Genomic DNA, 19,102 nt, shown 5'->3' on the forward strand with positions numbered 1-19,102 from the left:
GTATTTTGCTACTACAGCAGCTGAGTGACAACATATTACATTAGCATTGTAACATTCTATTGTAGCATTGTATCATTGTTACATTCTTTAAACAATAATTTTTGATAGTATATTATCCATACTAATATTATAAATGCGAAAGTAACTCTATCTGTCTGTCTGATACTCAATCACGCCTTAACTACTGAACCAATTTGCATGAAATTTGGTATAGAGATATTTTGATACCCGAGAAAGGACATAGGCTACTTTTTACCCCGGGACTTAAGATAGGTTTTATCCCGGAAATCCCACGGGAACAGGAGCTATGCGGGTTTTTCTTTGACTGCGCGGACGAAGCCGCGGGTGGAAAGCTAGTATAATTATATTTTTATTAAATTTTTTGTAAATGTAAATATTAAATTAATATGGGATAATTTTTTCAATATCGATGATGCTATGTGATATTCATGTAGATACTGTATTTATTTGCATGTTTCTCAAATAAACAATTAATAATGTTTCTTCATCTGCAATGTATGGTGTAATGCACACTTGCGGTGCCCCACGGAAAAATTGCCAGAAAATTTTGGATGGACAATAATTTATGGTAAATATCAATATTATTGGTTTGATGGTCCCCAAAGTCCATCATTTGAAGAATTATCCTCTGACTTACAAGGTACCCTAATATTACTATTATTATTTAATGATTGATTATTCATTATTATATAATTTACTTAATTTTTTTCATGTTATTACAGAGTCAGATATCACGAGTGAAGAAAGTGAAACAGATGAAAATGACAGCGATGTTAGTAGCGAAGATTTATCAGATGAATCTGATGAAGATTAACTTTTATGTTCACAAATTTTTGTACCTGGTTTACTAAAAAATAAAGTTGTTTAAATTTTAAAAAGCTTTTTTCACTGTATCTTATTTTACAAATAGGAAAACGAAAAAATTACAATTCTTGTCGGACTAGTGATACATACCTGTTTTCTTGTAGGACGTTGTTTCATTTGGGCAGAGAACACACTAAGGGGCCATCCATAAAGTACGTCACACTAATTTCATGAGATTTTGAGCACCCCCCCGTCCTTGTCACAAGTGGTCACATTTCTAAGACCCCCCCCTCCCTAGTGTGACGTCACTTGTTTTCCAATTTAACATCGAAAAATTATTAAATTAAAACAGCAGTTCCGAAATTAGTTTTATTTCCATTTAAATTAAGTACTTTTTTATGAAATCAACATAATATCTAATATTTGAAACAATAACAAAAAAATAAACTAATGTTATTCATTAGTCTATTTTTTTTTGTTATTGTCATATTAATTGTCAACAAAACAATTTAAACCGTATAGGTAAACCAGAATCTGATGGCAATTAGGGAAATCAAAATTTTGAGTGTGCAACCCTAGGGAAAATGGACTGAACGATCTTGATACTGCTTATTTTTTAGTTTGTTCTCAATATCATTAGTCACATTACATAAGTGGACAATACTGTACTTAATAATGAGATATCCACTTAATATTATGTAGGTACATACTTACATGTATAATATACATATTACTTTTACACAGGTAATACATATTATTATTTACACATACCTATATTTGTATGTTCATTATCATTATGCCATGTGAAAATATCGATGTTATATCGATAGAAAACTAGACTGCTTATAATTTTTTATAAAATAAAATAAAAGTAAAATAAAACTATGTTTATTTTCGTAAGTATTAACAGATACACACATTATAAAATTGACTTGGACAGCTTGGACTTGACGAATAGCCGTATTGGAAACTCCTGTAATAAGTTTTCATAAAATTATATTCCAATCAACAAACAATATTATAGTTACCTACATATAATATTTTTTAATTAAAAGTATCAAAGCGGGTAAGTCCAATTTACCAATAAAATCTTCTAAATTGAAAATTGTGATGTGTTTGACCCTTCTTCATCAAATATTTTTCTATACACATTATAAACAACAACTCTTGCTTGTGATCACAGCGGCTTTTTCGACATTTTCGAAGATTTTTTAGACAAAATCCTAAAAATTATTTATCAACTGCAAAAAAGACAAATAATTTGACAACCAATTTGATAGTTGTCAAATAAGTTGCCACATGAAAATCTTTTATTTCTTAAATATAAATATGCCATCAGATTCTGGTAGACCTATATTGCATATAGGTTGGACATATTTTTTAGTTTAATTTATAATTCAAATTACGCGATTAGTACCTCTAGATTTTTAAATGTGATGTCACGAAACTTAGGACCCCTCCCACCCCTTGTCACACCGTGTCACACTTTGTCGACCCCCTCCCCCCCTCTTTACGTGTGACGTACTTTATGGATGGCCCCTAACCTATTATGTAATATTTTTGTCCTACAGTTAGTAATGAAAAAAATGGTCTTGTGATATCAACAATTTCTAAGCGTAGGACCAGGATAACGTACCACGCAATTTGTAGGACAATATGTCTGTTGAATTATATAAATATTAACTAAGTGAACAAAAAAAAATCAGCTGGTTAGTATAGGTCTACCAGAATCTGATGGCATATTTATATTTAAGAAATAAAAGATTTTCATGTGGCAACTTATTTGACAACTATCAAATTGTTTGTCAAATTATTTGTCTTTTTTGCAGTTGATGAATAATTTTTAGGATTTTGTCTAAAAAATCTTCGAAAATGTCGAAAAAGCCGCTGCGATCACAAGCAAGAGGTCTTGTTTATAATGTCTATAGAAAAACATTCGATGAAGAAGGGTCAAACACATCACAATTTTCAATTTTGAAGATTTTATTGGTAAATTGGACTTACCCGTTTTGATACTTTAAATTACAAAATATTATATGTAGGTAACTATAATATTGTTTGTTGATTAGAATTTAATTTTATGAAAACTTATTACAGGAGTTTCCAATACGGCTATTCGTCAAGTCCAAGCTGTCCAAGTCAATTTTATAATGTGTGTATCTGTTAATACTTACGAAAATAAACATAGTTTTATTTTATTTTTATTTTATTTTATAAAAAAATTATAAGCAGTTTTGATCTACATTATCATTATATCGATATTTTCACATGGCATACTGGTAATGAATATACAAATATAGGTATGTGTAAAATATAATAATATGTATTACCTGTATAAAAGTAATATGTATAATTGTATATTATACATGTAAGTATGTACCTACATAATATTAAGTGGATATCTCATTATTAAGAACAGTATTGTCCACTTATGTAATGTGACTAATTATATTGAGATCAAAATAAAAAATAAGCAGTATCAAGATCGTTCAGTCCATTTTCCCCAGGGTTGCACACTCTAAATTTTGATTTCCCTAATTGCCATCAGATTCTGGTTTACCTATAATCATTTATGATGACCTCGTTATCGATACACATTGGAAAGAGGGGACTCTTTGATCAAACCATAGATTTTGTAGGACAAACATTTTTTCGAATAATTTAGATAATTATCTTGAGATTGAACAAAAAAAAATCAGTTAGTAATAAATATTTGAGAACCATAGAATCGACATATTTTATCCTTGTTACCTCTGTTAGCTACCACAATCGAGAGTTCCGTACAGGAAATTATTGGGCGTCTCATCAAAATAAAGCTACTCACGGAAAATTGGCTTGATAGTAATCACTCGCAAAAATGGGCGATGTATCCCAGACTAATTCCCAATTCGATTCCATAAAATGTTTTAACTACCTACTTAGTTTCTATTTATTAGGAGACAATTATTTTGACGTTGTGAACATCACTAAAAGACTCGCGTGACGACAAAGTACCTACGCAAAGGGCGTTTGTCCACTACAAGGAATTTTACGGTCCGGCATTCCGATTTTTTACGGTCCGGCATGGCACGCCATTAATCTAAATACTAGCTTGTGCACTATACGTAATATTACTGTCCGACATTTTACTTTTCCTTATTCCGGATGGTTTTTTGTATCTACGAGCCGCTGTAGGTATAATTATTGTTTTCGAATGCCCACTTGCTTGGATTTTACTCTTTTTACTGCATACGCCAATTGAAAGCAAGCTCTTGTTTTACTTTCTTTTAGTTGGCAATGAGATTTGAGAAGTCGGTATTGTTATTTTATATACATTGACCTATAATAATTATTATCTAAGTAAGTGTTGGTAAGTTAAAGTTCAAGTGGGAATAGCTTTAGCTCCTCGTCACCGATTAAAATAAATTAGTGAAACACGCATTTTAAATCTCTTCGAAACTTTACTTTTTATTATAAAGAAGTAATATAATATTTCACCTTCTATATTTTTTACTAGTTTCTTGTAAAATGCAAAAACAATCATTTATGATAGCATTATACCGCCAATCTTCCTTGAACTGTACCGCACTGATCCTAGTAAAGACGGACAGGTGCACAAGCAATTCATCGGTTTTTTCATGCCACACCGGACCGTAAAAAATCGGAATGCCGGACGGTAAAATTCCTTGTAGTGCACAAGCGCCCAAAATGTTACACGCTCGGTTCTCATATAAATCGACGAACTATTTCCTTCTATCTCGATATAGTTCTGTGGGATGCACCCAGTACTTCTTTCTTTGCTTTTCTTCTTTACGTAACGTGTGTAAATATAGTGAATAGCTGCAACTTCTTCCATTTCCATCTTTGAAATGGATCGACAATTCGACATGACCGCAAATCGCAACGGTTCTTCAACCGCACTATGCGGGTAACCGCATTGCGGGTAGCCGTCCGGCTGGCCGAGTGGCCGCATTCGCAACAGCATCCTGCGGTCAGCCGGACGGCTACCCGCATAGTGCGTATGAATCCTTACACAATACAGGGTATATTGGGGCAATAGGGGCGATATTGGTTATTGATATACAATCTCGGTTGGTCGGCGCGGCGGTCGGAGCAATTTGTTTGGAGATGATCAAAGGGAATGAGAGAAGAAACCTGTACTTACACAGATAATATAGTACTCCAATCTTGTACTATAAATTGAAAAAAATTGATTATCTGATGCAAATAACAGCTGTAATTTTGACATCTGACTCTAGAGTAGTTGACACTTGACAGAGATTGGAAAAATGCAAAGATTTTGTTTACTAAATAATTTGGCAAAGTAGTTGTAAAAAAATAATAAGTGTTGAGCAATGCAAACAATTATATTCAGTGTTTGAAAATGGATTTTGTTGAACCTACACCGGAAGCGTTGCAGAGAAAATTATATTTCCTTTTGGAACAGCTACAAGACATGGCTAGAGAATTACCACCGTTTGTATTTTCAATTTAATAAAATCCTCCTTAATATAATTTTTGTAAAATGCTTATTTGTTTATATGGACATTGCAGATGAAAATATAAACATAGCCATTCAATAGCTATCATATAATTAGAAAATTTACTTTGAATTTATAAAATACAGACTGTTTTAACCCTTAGCTGGTATCGCCTTTTTTGGCAACACTACCGGTATCGTGGGTCAAATTCTACCCATACCAAACAATTTGTTGTAGAACGTAGATTTTTTATTATTTGTATAAAATATGGTTAGATATGAAATAAAAAAATATTTTTTTACAAAATAACCTTATTTAATTTTAGAATATAAAAAAAAAACATCATGTTTACATACATTTGTAAATAACCTTATTTTTTGGCACTTTTTGGTTAATGTGAACTTAAAACATAAAAAAAAATAGAAATGTTAGAAAAACTTTAACTAAAATATATTTATGGCACTTCTCATATCTTTATTATAACAAAAAAACAAATTGCTTCTGAAATCAGCATAAAATAAAAAAAATGACAACCAAAACCAAAATGACTTCTACCATCAACTATCATCCTCATCTTCTTCACTCTCATCTCTCGTATTTTCGTTCCTCGTATATTTTCTATTATTCTCGTATCTCCTCTTCGTTTTCATCGTCGTCAGAACTTACTCCAAATACATTGTCTTCTAAGCAACTAACAGATTAGGGATTGTCTCGATCGCTAAAGATTTCGTCGTCACAAAGTTGGTTTACATTAGGTATTCTTTCATTTTTCAATTCCAAATCATCACTTAAGTCATTCATCAACTCCTCGATTTGTCTGTCGTTCAAAAAGCCCTCCAATGTAGTACAAATAAACAATAAAACCAAAAAAGTAAGTAATTACACCCAGTGAAAAAAGTTACTTATTTGGTGTCGTGGGTCGAACGTGACCCAGAAAGCTACTTACCTCCGCTCCTAAGATAGTCACAGTTCTACACATCTACCCCCCGCTGCAGCTAGCGACGCACTGAGAATACTTAGAAGCGCACAGTCGTTGCATAAATATTTAAAGAATTATAACCGAAAATGTTCGCTTCTGGGTCAAATTTGACCCACGATACCTGCTAAGGGTTAATATTGAAGCATTTTTTTGCAGCAAATATCAAATGCGAGTCCCAATAGAATTATTATCAGGGCTTGCTAATTGCCTTCTTAATGATACAGTTTTCGAAATAGTCAAAGGTCTTATGGAAATTCAACATGTCACTGAAAAACATTTATTTCAACAAAGGCTGCAAGTTGTTAATAAACATACAAGTAAGTTAATAATCTCTACTTAGATAAAAGTAGCAAATTTATTCAAAGCTGCTGCTATATAAGTAAAATAATAATACAATGACTTTTTACAGCTGAAATTCAAAATATGATTAACTCTACTCCAAATCCAGAAGATCAGGAATTACAAAAACACATTTTATTAAAGAGACACAAAGAAGAAATGAAGCAGACTGATATGAAATTAGTTATACAATTAGATCAAAAGGTATTTAATATTTTAAATTTTCTTTAATAAAAAATAGAGAAGTTATAACTCAATCAAAGATGTATTTCTTATCATTCATACTTAACCAAAACATTCTGATTTAAATTAGATAACACTTCAACTACTTTTTGTACTATAGAAATATCATAATAATTGCCATGTACACATTTTGTGTATCACCCTCCATGCCAATCTATATCACAAATAATGCTTAATAACATCAATAATAGTTTTAATGAGATACTTTCAATTAATGAAAACAATATTTACAGGTCAGTGACCAACAGGATACACTAGAAAAAGCTGGAGTCCCTGGATTCTTCGTTACCACAAAACCAATAGAAATCAAAGTACAAATGTACCTGTTAGATTTTATTTTAAGACTGAGTAAAATGGATATTCCACAAGTTTGAATTTAAGGTTAAATATTGTACATACATATCATTGTTTCTCTTTTTTTTTTCCTAATATTTAAAAAAAAATAATCTCATGGAGGGGACCATGATAAAGTTATAGGATTTTTTTTAATACTTCAGATTAATGATATCTATAAATAGTTAAGATATTTTCTCATTTTTTACTGCCATTTTATTAATTTAGGTAAGAATAAAACAAATTATTATTTGGAAAGGTTTTAGTAAAAATGACTACATCAACAATAATTGCAAAACAAGTTTACACAAATATTATACAAGTATTGATTACTTAACTCTGACATTACAAGCAAATAATTTTCTGGAGTTTAACCACCTAATAAATAACATATACTACTATATAGTATTTCTCCAGTAAATCATCATTTTTTACACTATTAACTTCAGTTTTAACATGTCCTTCATACATTTTTAACATGTAATCACAAACGAATTTCCAAATTGGTATTTTTTGTTTACAATACAATTAAAGAACCAAAAATTATAAACAATATCTAAAAATACGAGAGAAATCACAAAAAGTTTTAAAAAGTTGCACATATGTAATATTTATTTTGTGCTAAATTACATATTTATCTTACTGTAAAATATAGAGTATCATCTTATAATAATGCATAGGTTTAAGCCACATGTTACACAAATATAAATTATTAAACAATTCAAACCACCAGAGTTATACTGTAACAAACATTTTACACACAGAATATATTTGTCTTGTATGTGGACAGAGTTTTTACAATATTAATTATTAATACCATTACCATAATGCCATTGTTATAGGTTTCACACGCACACTTAAATACTGTCTGTCAACTCATTTTTTTTATTAACTGAATTACTTACAGATGAACAAAGACATTTAAAAACGGCACTCACCAGTATATATTTTATAAAGAATTAGTCACATTTACACACAGTCCATAAAAATAGGTTACATTTATACAGGGTTACTTGTAAAACACCAACCTCGCAGGACAAGATAGCTAACATCATAAACTGTAACAACATTTGTTCTACGACTTTTGGCATAACGCAATAAATTATTTTAAATGTTTTTTAAGCGTTATTGTACTCTCCTAACATTTATAAGTCTATGTTCTATTGATCTATTCATTATCGAAAGGACGACGCGACGCCCCCTTCCCCTCCCTCTCCTTCGCTTCTTGTTTACGTAATTTTTGGGATGCGCGTAGAGTTTCTAAGATTCAAACGGAAAATTAAATTAATATTTATTTTTGTATGAAAAAAATATAACAAATTATCAAAAGTCGTAGAACAATTAATGTTGTTACTTACGATGTTAGCTATCTTGTCCTGCGAGATTGCTGGTGTTTTACAAGTAACCCTGTATATAAAATAAACTACAAAAAGATATTTAAAAATCCTGTTCTTATTTGAGCTTTTTCCATTTGTGATGAATTTTCTATAAAGTTCTCTTTGAAGTTACGATTATGTACTAAGTATATTGAACCTACCGTTATATTATTATAGCGGTTATTATTGTGAAGACAAAAAAATACATCAATGCTACCTATAAGATTATAAAATACGCAACATTTGTAAAATAAAGGACTATTCTTATAATATTCAAGGATTTTTATTAAAAATTTACTGTGAAAAAATATATTAGAATACAACATTTCAAAATTTTGTTCAGTTTGTGCAGTACTTACCAAGTGTGAAAATAGAATTTGAATCCATCCAATTGAACAGCTAGTACAAAATTAAATAATTTCCTTTTGGGTTTCAAATTTAACTATTTTTAACATAAAGTGTTGTAAAGAATAAATATAAAACAAATATTCAACAATCACTAAAATAAATAGACATTCAAATATCATGTATCAGTATGCTAGGCATGTACTTTTGTCAATTTTTAAGTAGGTATAAAAAATAGTTCACTTGGTCTACATTTTTAATAACGTTACTTCTTTTCTGTCCCATATGAAGACCCATGGCTGATCTGAGACATTCCAATCGACTTTTGAAGCAAAACATAGACTGGAAATAAAAAAAAATGTTTAAAACATTGAAGCTTGAAATATTTTTTATCGCAAAATCACCATTTATTCATTCAAATTATTTTATAACTTAACTTCAATGAAAAATGTATGTGTCCTTATTAAACATATGTACTTTCTTTCTTCCAATAAAAAAATCTCTAAAAAATGTAATGTAATTAAAAACAATTTATTTAATTTTTTAATACTCACAAGCAGCGATAATTGCCCCTCCAATGGATAAATATATCAATCGGCCGCTAAAAATCAGTCCCATGAGGTAATACAACATAGGCGTTAGTGTGACGATCGCCCACCCCACGGTATTGAGAAGGGAATACACACGACGAGGTCTGTAGAACGGCTCCACTCTCTCCACACCAGACTCTTGGAAGAAGTCGCCCGTATTCATGAACGATTCCATCATTTTGTCCTGAAAAATCATATTATTTACTAGCTTTTTGTCCACCCGCACAGTTCTCGTTCCCGTTGGATTTTCGGGATAAAAACTATCCTCTTATGAGTTACACTCTATGTGAGTACCAAATTTCACGAACAAACATACAAACTTTCGCATTTATAATTTTAGTAGAATTAACAAGTTGTGTGTTTATTATTTTCCAAACAATAAATCACCTGCATTTTTTTAGTGCACAACACGACACGGTCGCGGCATGATCATGACACACCTATCGTATTCTTTAAACGTACTTAAGTTACAAAATATTGAATTTAAAATCTTTCAATTTTATAACTTATGTATTTGAAAAATTCGAGTAGGTACATTTTTGACGCAAATTGCTCTTTAATCACCCACATCCTGATAACTAAATGTACGCATTCTAAAGTTTTTTTCTAAAGATAGAAAACAAGAAATAGAAATATGCTATCATACCTTTACGACGAAGAGATCGTGCAACCATTTTGCACCCTCTGCCTCACCCTCGGGAATTTTCTCAACCGGTATTCGTTCAATATACAGATGTGCGTGCACCGGTTTTCCATACAACATACTCATCAATGTAGGCGGAACCTATTAGAAAAATAAGAATAAATAGCATATTTATAATTTGTGTGTAAATTAACAATAAGTTTTTCCCGCGACTTTGGTCTCATGGGACGCAGATATTAAGACGTTAGATGCAGTTTTTCCCGCGTAATTTGAAACATTTATTCGTCCGCTGATTATATTTTTTCTATAGCTGTTCTCTACTTGAAACTTAAAAGTAAAGAAGCAAATCGGCTTTATGATATAACAGTACAGACATACAGATTACAGTCAGAGTGCATATAGTGTCATCGTTTGTTGTCAACCAATTAGGTTGTCAACGTTCTATTTCCTATATAACTCCTATTCATGACCAGAATAATTGAGAAGCGTCAATTACAATAAAGTGAATATCACCTTGCTACGAATGAATCATTCATTGTTTACACGCACTTATTTATCGAAGTATAGATGTATTTAGCTTTATCTTTATACGCATGATTATACGTATATTAATATACTTACTTTAAATAAATACTATTATTGGAAATGTGTAAAAAACATTTTTTATATATATAGGGTAGGGTAACTATATCTTCTGTATTGAAAATTGCTTAGTAACGACTAACGAGTATGATAATTATCGTGTGATATCGTAATTATGTATTGATATTATTATAACTGCATTTTTTTAGTTACGTGTGAAGGAAGTAATGAATTACTCATTTAATAAATTTCCATAGTCTTTAGAATGCATATACTATACGATTAATTTTCGAATGATATGCAGCATGATTCCTGACCACAATTTTTTGTATGCATTTAAATTAAAACACATCTTACCTTGCTATCTTTCTCGAAGGCCAATTGAATATTATAAATAACTGGTATTTTTCCGCGGAAATGCTGTAAGCTGGTCGTGAAACCTCTTGTACGGGGTGTTAGATGATGCTTGAGGAGTGGTAAATTCTTTTCCTTGGCAAACTTCAATGAAGCTTCATGTTTTTTCTCCGTAAAACGGGTACCTTCGGGCGTCAATAATAGCTGAAAAAAGTGATTATTAATACCATTTTTTTATTATTAAATACACATAATAATAATTAATATTCATTTGTAAATTCTCACCCATACTGGATCTGGATATTCACAAATTTTCGCAATCTGTTGCTTAATAATTTCCTTATCTTTTTCGTACGATCGTTCTAAAAATACGAACTCGGAAAATTTCCACATCCAACCGATTGGTGGCATGTATTGAATGGACTTTTTCGCGTAGGCTTTACAGTTCTGAAACAATTTTATTATTTAACAAAATTGTCTCATGATAAATAATATTATAGCAGGCATAGGGACCCGTAGTAGTGTTTAATTAATGAGTAGGAAGATTTTCTTAATTTTCAAGATTTAAGTACGTGATTTGATGCGACGTCCTTATTTATTTTATTTTGTATAAAAACGATGCATTGCTTTTTGTTTAAGGTTATGGACATTATCTAATAATAATAAACAATAAAAATAAATAAAACTTCATTTATTTTCATTCACAACTTAAAACTATTACAAAGCAACTAAATTTGTAAATTGTAAACGTGTAGCATTTTCGTTGTGAAGGACTAGTGTCTGAAATAGGTCTGTGAAAGAATCAGCAGATTTTAACTAACTTCAGTTACGAATAAACTTAATACTGTTTTGCTTGATTAATTATAAACAAATAACGCATTCTTATTAAAATGAGGCGTAATAAAAGGAAAAATATTGCGTCTGTTAGGTATATTTTTAATGGCTGCAATAAAGAAGTCATTGATATACCTAATCGAAGTCATAATAATAACAAACAAATCGAGGTAAACGATTAATGTAAGTTACAATTAATTAAATTCATATTTGACTGATAATGCTGTGATAATTTTTTCAACTCAATAGTGTCTGGTTACATAGCGTGATAGTGTAGTGATATCATTGAGATAATATTACTAAGTATGGAGGAGACACCACGAACAAAATCTGTGCGCCATTTTTTTGCTCTAACTAAGTTTTAAAAATTATTATCTAGTTAGGTACTTACTACTTACCGATGAAAAGTTATGTTAGTCACTTTTCCGTATTATTTGTATTATTTGTGCAATATCGTAACACACACGAAGGCATAGGGTCATTGCGCCAGTTCGCGTCCACTTAGTGCAGTTGGAAAATTTGAATGAGAAAATAAAAATGTTCCAGAACAAATTTCAACGCAAAATTTATGTAACGTGTTCATTACATAGTCTATTATAAGATTTACTTTCAATTGTGTTGGAAATATCATGTGGTTTTTATTTATCTAGATAAATAGCAGAATTAGGCGTTTTACCCAGTTCGCGTCCAAAAATTCCAGTTTGCGTCCACCCGTGGACCAGTTCGCGTCCACCAGCTTAGAAAAAGAATTAAGAGTGTATTGGGTGATATTTTATCAGATAAATGCAAATAAAAATTAGACTTTAATAAATTATTTATTTACGAATATAGTTATTTAATAAAAACCGACCAAATTCGAGTGGAACTCGCACAACGAGAGTTCCGTATTAACCTGTTTTTTTTTTCATATGTTTTAACTGTAAATGATTATTTTTTCAATATCTCCCTTATTCGTGCTATAAGACGTTGCTTCGTACCAAACTTCAAATGTCTGTGTTCACGTAAAGTACCCTGTAGGTTTTGATTCCCTTGCGAATGTCGAAATTTGCGAAAATTTGCAGCATAAACGGCTGTATCTTTTGAATTCTTTGGCTTATAAGTTTGATTTTTTCACTGCTTCAAGGGACCGTAGACTTGAGTACCTATTCAATATAAATTTCAGCTTTATACCTGAACGCGTTACTGAGAAAAAGCGTCTTGACAGAAAGACAGACCGGCAGACGGACATACAGACGGACGGATATCAAAGTGATCCTACAAGGATTCCGGTTTTTCCTTTTGAGGTTCGGAACCCTAAAATCAACATTATTATTAATATAATTCACTGTAAGGAAACTGGAACCTACACCTCTACCCTATTTTTTAGTTTCTAATGAATTAAATTTCTTTTTTGTTTAAATTATTTTCTTATCCACAAACTTATTGACTCTCATTCTGAAAGATACTAGTCTCATTCTTGGAATACCCATTTTAAAATGAAAAAATAGCATAAAAATTTGCTAATTTGAATGAAAATTTAAATTATCAACTTGTGGTCTTAGTAAAAAATTTACAATCTATTATAAATTACATATTTTAACAAACAATTCATTGCTACGTAATGAAAAACAATGTGGACGCAATATGTTTTATTGTTATGCACTTATAGGTATAGTTTGCGCCCACCGTGGACGCAAAATGGAAGTTGTACAAATTCGGTGTAGTAATTCGCGTCCACCTTATTTTAGCTATTAATTGTAAAAGAAATAAGCTGATTTATAATCCACACTATTCCATGTTTTGTTAGCAAAGTAAAGAAACAGTTACATATTCAAAAATTCACATTTAACAATAAGATACTTACCGTCAAACGCGACGCTGCGCACTATTTTTTTTTCAAAATCCCGCGCGTTTTAGCTCTCTCGTTTAATAGCCAAAATAAAATATTTTTTTTTAAATAGGATAGGCGGTGCGCAGGCATATTTTGAATAAGTGTGCATGTCTCTTATACATTGAGGTATTATCGGAAATTATTCTTTTTACAATTTTACATAAAGTATACTTATTTTCGTGAATTTTCTAAAAGATATCCGCAAAATGGACGCGAATAGGCAGGTGGACGCGAACAGGCGCAATGACCCTATTTGATGCGTTTCACTTTAAAACAAATAAAAAATGAGCGTGCAGTTAAGCCATGGCTTATGGTGAGCGGAACATAAGTGATGTAGGCGGTGTCGTCTCCATATGTATATCTCAATGAGTGATGTACAAATACTATTGTAAAAGTATTCGCTTGTATTATTTCTAATGAAAATACACTTTTATAATAATAATATTATATTAAGTACCTATACATATAACTTAAGAAAATAGCAGCTAACTTAAACTAGCGAACGCTTTTCCCAAAAGAAAATTAAATTGTCATGCGTTATTTTTTTTATTTGTAAGTACCGTTTCTTCGATGAATACGATTGCATAGTCACTGTTCTATATGACCGATACCATGGATTAATACACGGTAGTATTTAACAAGGGCATGTAATCTATTTGGTACCTAATTAGATTATACAATGATACACAGACATAAAGTCTTCTTATCTTCAAACAGAACACGAAAAGCCAAATCGATAGTCATAAAATAATGATAATAACTGTTTGGTAATTCACATATCCTTATTTTCCATTCAAAATGATGATAATATTTATTATATTTAGTTTACTTTCATAATATGGTATTTTTTGTGTCAAATGACTCGTTATTTCCCATTTGGATGATGCGCGGCGGTCAGCAAGTAAAATCGCGTAACTCCGAATTCGCGTAAAACGTTTTTTTTTGGGTATTACTGTACTCATATTTTGAGTAATATCTTCACCAAATGCACTTAATTACCTACATACATAAAATTAATGAACAATTGATAATATATTATTATCATCATAATATCCATACTAATATTATAAATGCGAAAGTAACTCTCGTCTGTCTGTTACTCAATCACGCCTACTGAACCAATGTGCATGAAATTTGGTATAGAGATATTTTGATACCCGAGAAAGGACATAGGATAGGTTTTATCCCAGAAATCCCAAGGGAATGGGAACTATGCGGGTTTTTCTTTGACTGCGCCGGCGATGCCGCGGGTGGAAAGCTAGTCCAATATAATTACTAATGAGTCACTTTAAATTAAACAATAAGATTATTAATCAAATTAAGTTATTGACATAAAGATCTGTATTTGGGTTGTCAAAAAATGTTTACCTAAAAACTTGTATTAAAAATTATTAACATATCTATAAGTACATCTATACATATAATAAATCTGTAGAAGGGTCAATTCTGTACATTGAAAATATTGAAAAAATAAATACCAGGGGGTGTTACTGGATCGATACCAAACCCAAATATGTGATTAAAAAAAATTTTGTCTGTCTGTCTGTCTGTCTGTCTGTATGTGAAGGCATCACGTGAAAACTAGCGGTTCGATTTCGATGAAACTTGGTATAATTATACCTTATTATCCTGGGCGTAAAATAGGATACTTTTTATCCTGGAAAAATACGTAGAAAAAAATTAATCTTAATTTTTCAGTTTTATCCATAGACGTTGTTCCGTAGAACCGCGAACACACGTTGCGTATTATTATAGGCCTAGCCGTATTTGGGAATTGGGTCCAATAGATATTTATAAGATGTTATTGTCAGAGGTAGGTACCTACTCTAAATGGAGAAATAAACCATCCACGCGAAGACCGACATCCGCGCCGACGGAGTCGCGGGCGGAAGCTAGTAATATAATAAATCTGTAGAAGGGTCAATTCTGTACATTGAAAATATTGAAAAAATAAATAGCAGGGGGTGTTACAGGATCGATACCAAACCCAAATATGTGATTAAAAAATTTTTGTCTGTCTGTCTGTCTGTATGTGAAGGCATCACGTGAAAACTAGCGGTTCGATTTCGATGAAACTTGTTATAATTATACCTTATTATCCTGGGTGTAAAATAGGAAACTTTTTATCCTGGAAAAATACGTAGAAAAAAATTAATCTTAATTTTTCAGTTTTATCCATAGACGTTGTTCCGTAGAACCGCGAACACACGTCGCGTATTATTATAGGCCTAGCCGTATTTGGGAATTGGGTCCAATAGATATTTAAAAGATGTTATTGACAGAGGTACTAAAAATGGAGAAATAACCATCCACGCGAAGACCGACATCCGCGCGGACGGAGTCGCGGGCGGAAGCTAGTTATGAAATATGTTTAGTCCTTCAAGTACTATCATCTCCCTACTAACTACTATATAATAAATACTATATAATATCACCTGCCCGCTAGCAAAAAAAAAACATAACTTATTTGACAAGAGTTAAATTTTAATTTAAATTCAATGTTATCACAAACAACTACACTCTCCCATCTAACAAAATCTTGACAAAAAATCTGTAGCTATATGCAGACCATGAGCGTTATTGCGTAACAATCACAAAAAAAGCTTGAGTGGGTTAGTTGTATTTTTTTAAGGTGTAATAAGACACAAAAGATATAATCATTATCTGGCTGCTAGAAATTTTACAATTCCTGCATGTATTTTGTGACAATAGTTTTTACTTAAATTAAAAATGTATAATTCAAAGAAACATACAGTAATAATAAGACGATGTAATAATACTTCTTAAGACAACACATATACAATTATCAAAATATTACATCAGTAAATATTATCAAAGATAAGTCCTTTAATCACAAATGAATAGAATATCAATGTTAAATCAAAGTCAAAATGATTAAAAATAATAAAAAAGCAAAATATTATAATTCATTTTTAATCAATTTTCGTCAATTTACTAAATATTGACAACAATGACCAATCTTGATTGAGACTAGCCAACCAAATCTTTGGTAAATATGTAGGTTGATAATGTTGAGAATAAGCAACAGAATAAAACTATATTTGGAAGACTAACTAGGCACAATTATTCTTTGGATCAAACTTGAAAACTATGATGAAATAAAATCGTAACTATTAAGGTTTTTTTTTAATTATAATAGTACTTAGTAGCTTTCCATCTGCGGCCTCACCTGCGTTTTCATAAAACATCCACTTAGTTCCCGTTCCAGTGGGATTTCCGGGATAAAACCTAGCCTATGTTACTCAATGAATATGCAGCTTTCTAATGGTGAAAGAATTTTTGAAATTGGTCCAGTAGTTTATGCGTGAAAACCATACATACATACATAATAACAAACCTTTTCTCTTTATAATATTATAGTATTAGTATAGATATTATGTTAATATTAAATTATACTTACTCCTAATACTTTAATGCCGTCACAAAAGTGCCATCCCATAAGCCAGTCTATTTCATAGCTGTGATTCATTATAAGATATCCATGCTCTTTGCCATAGTATTTATCATATTCATCTTTTTTAACGTAAATTGACATTTTCGTTCCAGCCCACCATTCTGACATAAACACTAATTCTAAAAACATAATAATACATTTTAATATAATTCATAATGCTAATGTACATAATATAAATTTATATTTACATACAGATACAAATATACTTACGGCATGCAAAAGAGTATGACAAGTAGTAATTAATTTTTCTATACAAAGATTTATTAAAGGGGCGAAGTCCAAAGTATAATATAGCTTGAATGAAATTAAGCAGTAATCCTGAAGTGAAGTAGGATATAGCAAAACATAAATGAACAAGTGTTGATTGCTTCAACACACTTAACAAATACATTTTTGCGTCAGCTTCCTTTTGTGGTCATGTAATCCTTAAAATAATTATTAATTAATATTTATTCTAATGACATAACAATTAGCATACAATAAGATGAACATAATAATATAATTCATTCAAGAATACTTATTTAAAGTAATAAATCTAATCTATTATTAAATGAAAGTTAAATTTTATTAAACAAATAAAGTTCACAAGTAGGTAAATCACTATCTATTTAAATGACAAAAAATACTTCACGCCGATAAACCTAATACCACGAAGAATATCAGCAAAGTGTTAGCCATACCTATTAAATAAAATATAAGATATAACAATTATTACACTCCACGCAATATTTTATAATAACTTAGATGTATTCGGCGATATTCAAATTAGTAATACTAAGGTAATATTAGATATATATATTTGTTTAATATGCTTTAAAGTTTTAACACTTGATAACGTTACATTAAAGACAAATTAAATTTATTATTTTAATTTTAGTATCTTTACATAAATTTAATACCTCAAAATTTAATTTTAATGTTAATTTTACAAAAACGAAAACCACAGAGGGCACTGCTACTGTAATGAAATGATTTATGATTAGCCGTGGTCAATGTTACCACTATTGAATATTAAATTTAAATCTGATTTAGAGTTACCATAATAATTATTTAAGAAAACTTATAACTAGTCCAGCCACAGCACAGAAGGCGGCCTTATCACCTAAGAGTGATTTCTTCCAGGCAACCTACTGTGTAATTATTCAATCAATGACATATAAAATCATGTGAACTATCCATAGTTCACCTGATTGTATGTCCACATACAATCATGTGAACTATATATGGACATTCATTCACTGCTGTACACGGACTGCTCGAGCCGTCCGCGTCGCGACCGCAAGTCCGCAAATAAGCCAGGCTCATGGCCTTCAATCAGGTTTCAGGACAAGATCCACTACGCTGGCCAAGTACGGATTGTGGTTGCTATATAATATGTTTTTGATCTGAGACATTTGAGGTTTATGTTTTCATTCACCGATTTGAGCAGTGATGATGTTATCCAAGTACGCAGATATATTTAAAAATCAATTTATTTCCTGCACGATTGACTAATTTAGAACCCTCGGCCACGACCGATATGTCTGAAGCCTTATTACTGCTTTGTATGTGATTTTTGAAATATTTTTTCTTATAGGTCTACCAGAATCTGATGGCATATTTATATTTCAAAAATAAAAGATTTTTATGTGGCAACTTTATTTGACAACTATCAAATTGGTTGTCAAATTATTTGTGTTGATGATTAATTTTTAGGATTTTGTCTTCAAAATCTTCGAAATATCGATAAAACCGCTGCGATCACAAGCAATAGGAGTTGTTTCCCATGTATATAGAAAAACATTCCATGAAGAAGGATCAAAAACATCACAATTTTCAATTTTAAAGCGCGTGAAAGATTTTATTGCTAAATTG

General features: G+C 31.0%; 2 protein-coding genes across 3 annotated transcripts; one reads left to right on the forward strand and one right to left on the reverse strand.

Moving 5' to 3' along the window:
• Nucleotides 1–5,068: 5,068 nt before the first annotated feature.
• On the forward strand, nt 5,069–7,248 carry LOC123692778 (gonadal protein gdl). The gene is made up of 4 exons (XM_045637569.1): nt 5,069–5,280; nt 6,421–6,581; nt 6,674–6,807; nt 7,080–7,248. Exons 1-4 carry the CDS (start codon nt 5,189–5,191, stop codon nt 7,218–7,220), a joined length of 528 nt encoding a protein of 175 aa, XP_045493525.1. The 5' UTR covers nt 5,069–5,188; the 3' UTR covers nt 7,221–7,248.
• A 1,253-nt stretch (nt 7,249–8,501) lies between these two features.
• Nucleotides 8,502–18,226, reverse strand: LOC123692769 (1-acyl-sn-glycerol-3-phosphate acyltransferase gamma-like). Of its 2 annotated transcripts, none has more exons than XM_045637556.1 (8): nt 18,148–18,226; nt 17,459–17,673; nt 17,195–17,367; nt 11,355–11,516; nt 11,073–11,273; nt 10,137–10,274; nt 9,455–9,674; nt 8,502–9,242 (listed from the first exon to the last, which is right to left on the reverse strand). In XM_045637556.1, exons 2-8 carry the CDS (start codon nt 17,637–17,639, stop codon nt 9,166–9,168), a joined length of 1,152 nt encoding a protein of 383 aa, XP_045493512.1. In that variant the 5' UTR covers nt 17,640–17,673; nt 18,148–18,226; the 3' UTR covers nt 8,502–9,165. The 2 variants fall into 2 exon arrangements, with proteins under 2 accessions (XP_045493512.1, XP_045493511.1); XM_045637555.1 differs by having other exon boundaries at nt 17,929–18,209.
• Nucleotides 18,227–19,102: the final 876 nt, after the last annotated feature.

This window comes from Colias croceus, chromosome 6 (assembly GCF_905220415.1).
Source record: "Colias croceus chromosome 6, ilColCroc2.1".
Classification (NCBI taxonomy): domain Eukaryota; kingdom Metazoa; phylum Arthropoda; class Insecta; order Lepidoptera; family Pieridae; genus Colias; species Colias croceus.

Bases quoted from the DNA above. Each gene is read 5' to 3' on its own strand.
- LOC123692769 (XM_045637556.1), bottom strand. From the start codon at position 17,639: ATGTATTTGTTAAGTGTGTTGAAGCAATCAACACTTGTTCATTTATGT. The intron at 11,517-17,194 runs GTAAGTATAATT...AAATTGTTTCAG, and splicing joins ACGGCATTAAAGTATTAGGA to AACTGTAAAGCCTACGCGAA. The intron at 9,675-10,136 runs GTATGATAGCAT...ATGATTTTTCAG, and splicing joins ACGATCTCTTCGTCGTAAAG to GACAAAATGATGGAATCGTT.
- LOC123692778 (XM_045637569.1), top strand. From the start codon at position 5,189: ATGGATTTTGTTGAACCTACACCGGAAGCGTTGCAGAGAAAATTATAT. The intron at 5,281-6,420 runs GTTTGTATTTTC...ATTTTTTTGCAG, and splicing joins ATGGCTAGAGAATTACCACC to CAAATATCAAATGCGAGTCC. The intron at 6,582-6,673 runs GTAAGTTAATAA...GACTTTTTACAG, and splicing joins AGTTGTTAATAAACATACAA to CTGAAATTCAAAATATGATT.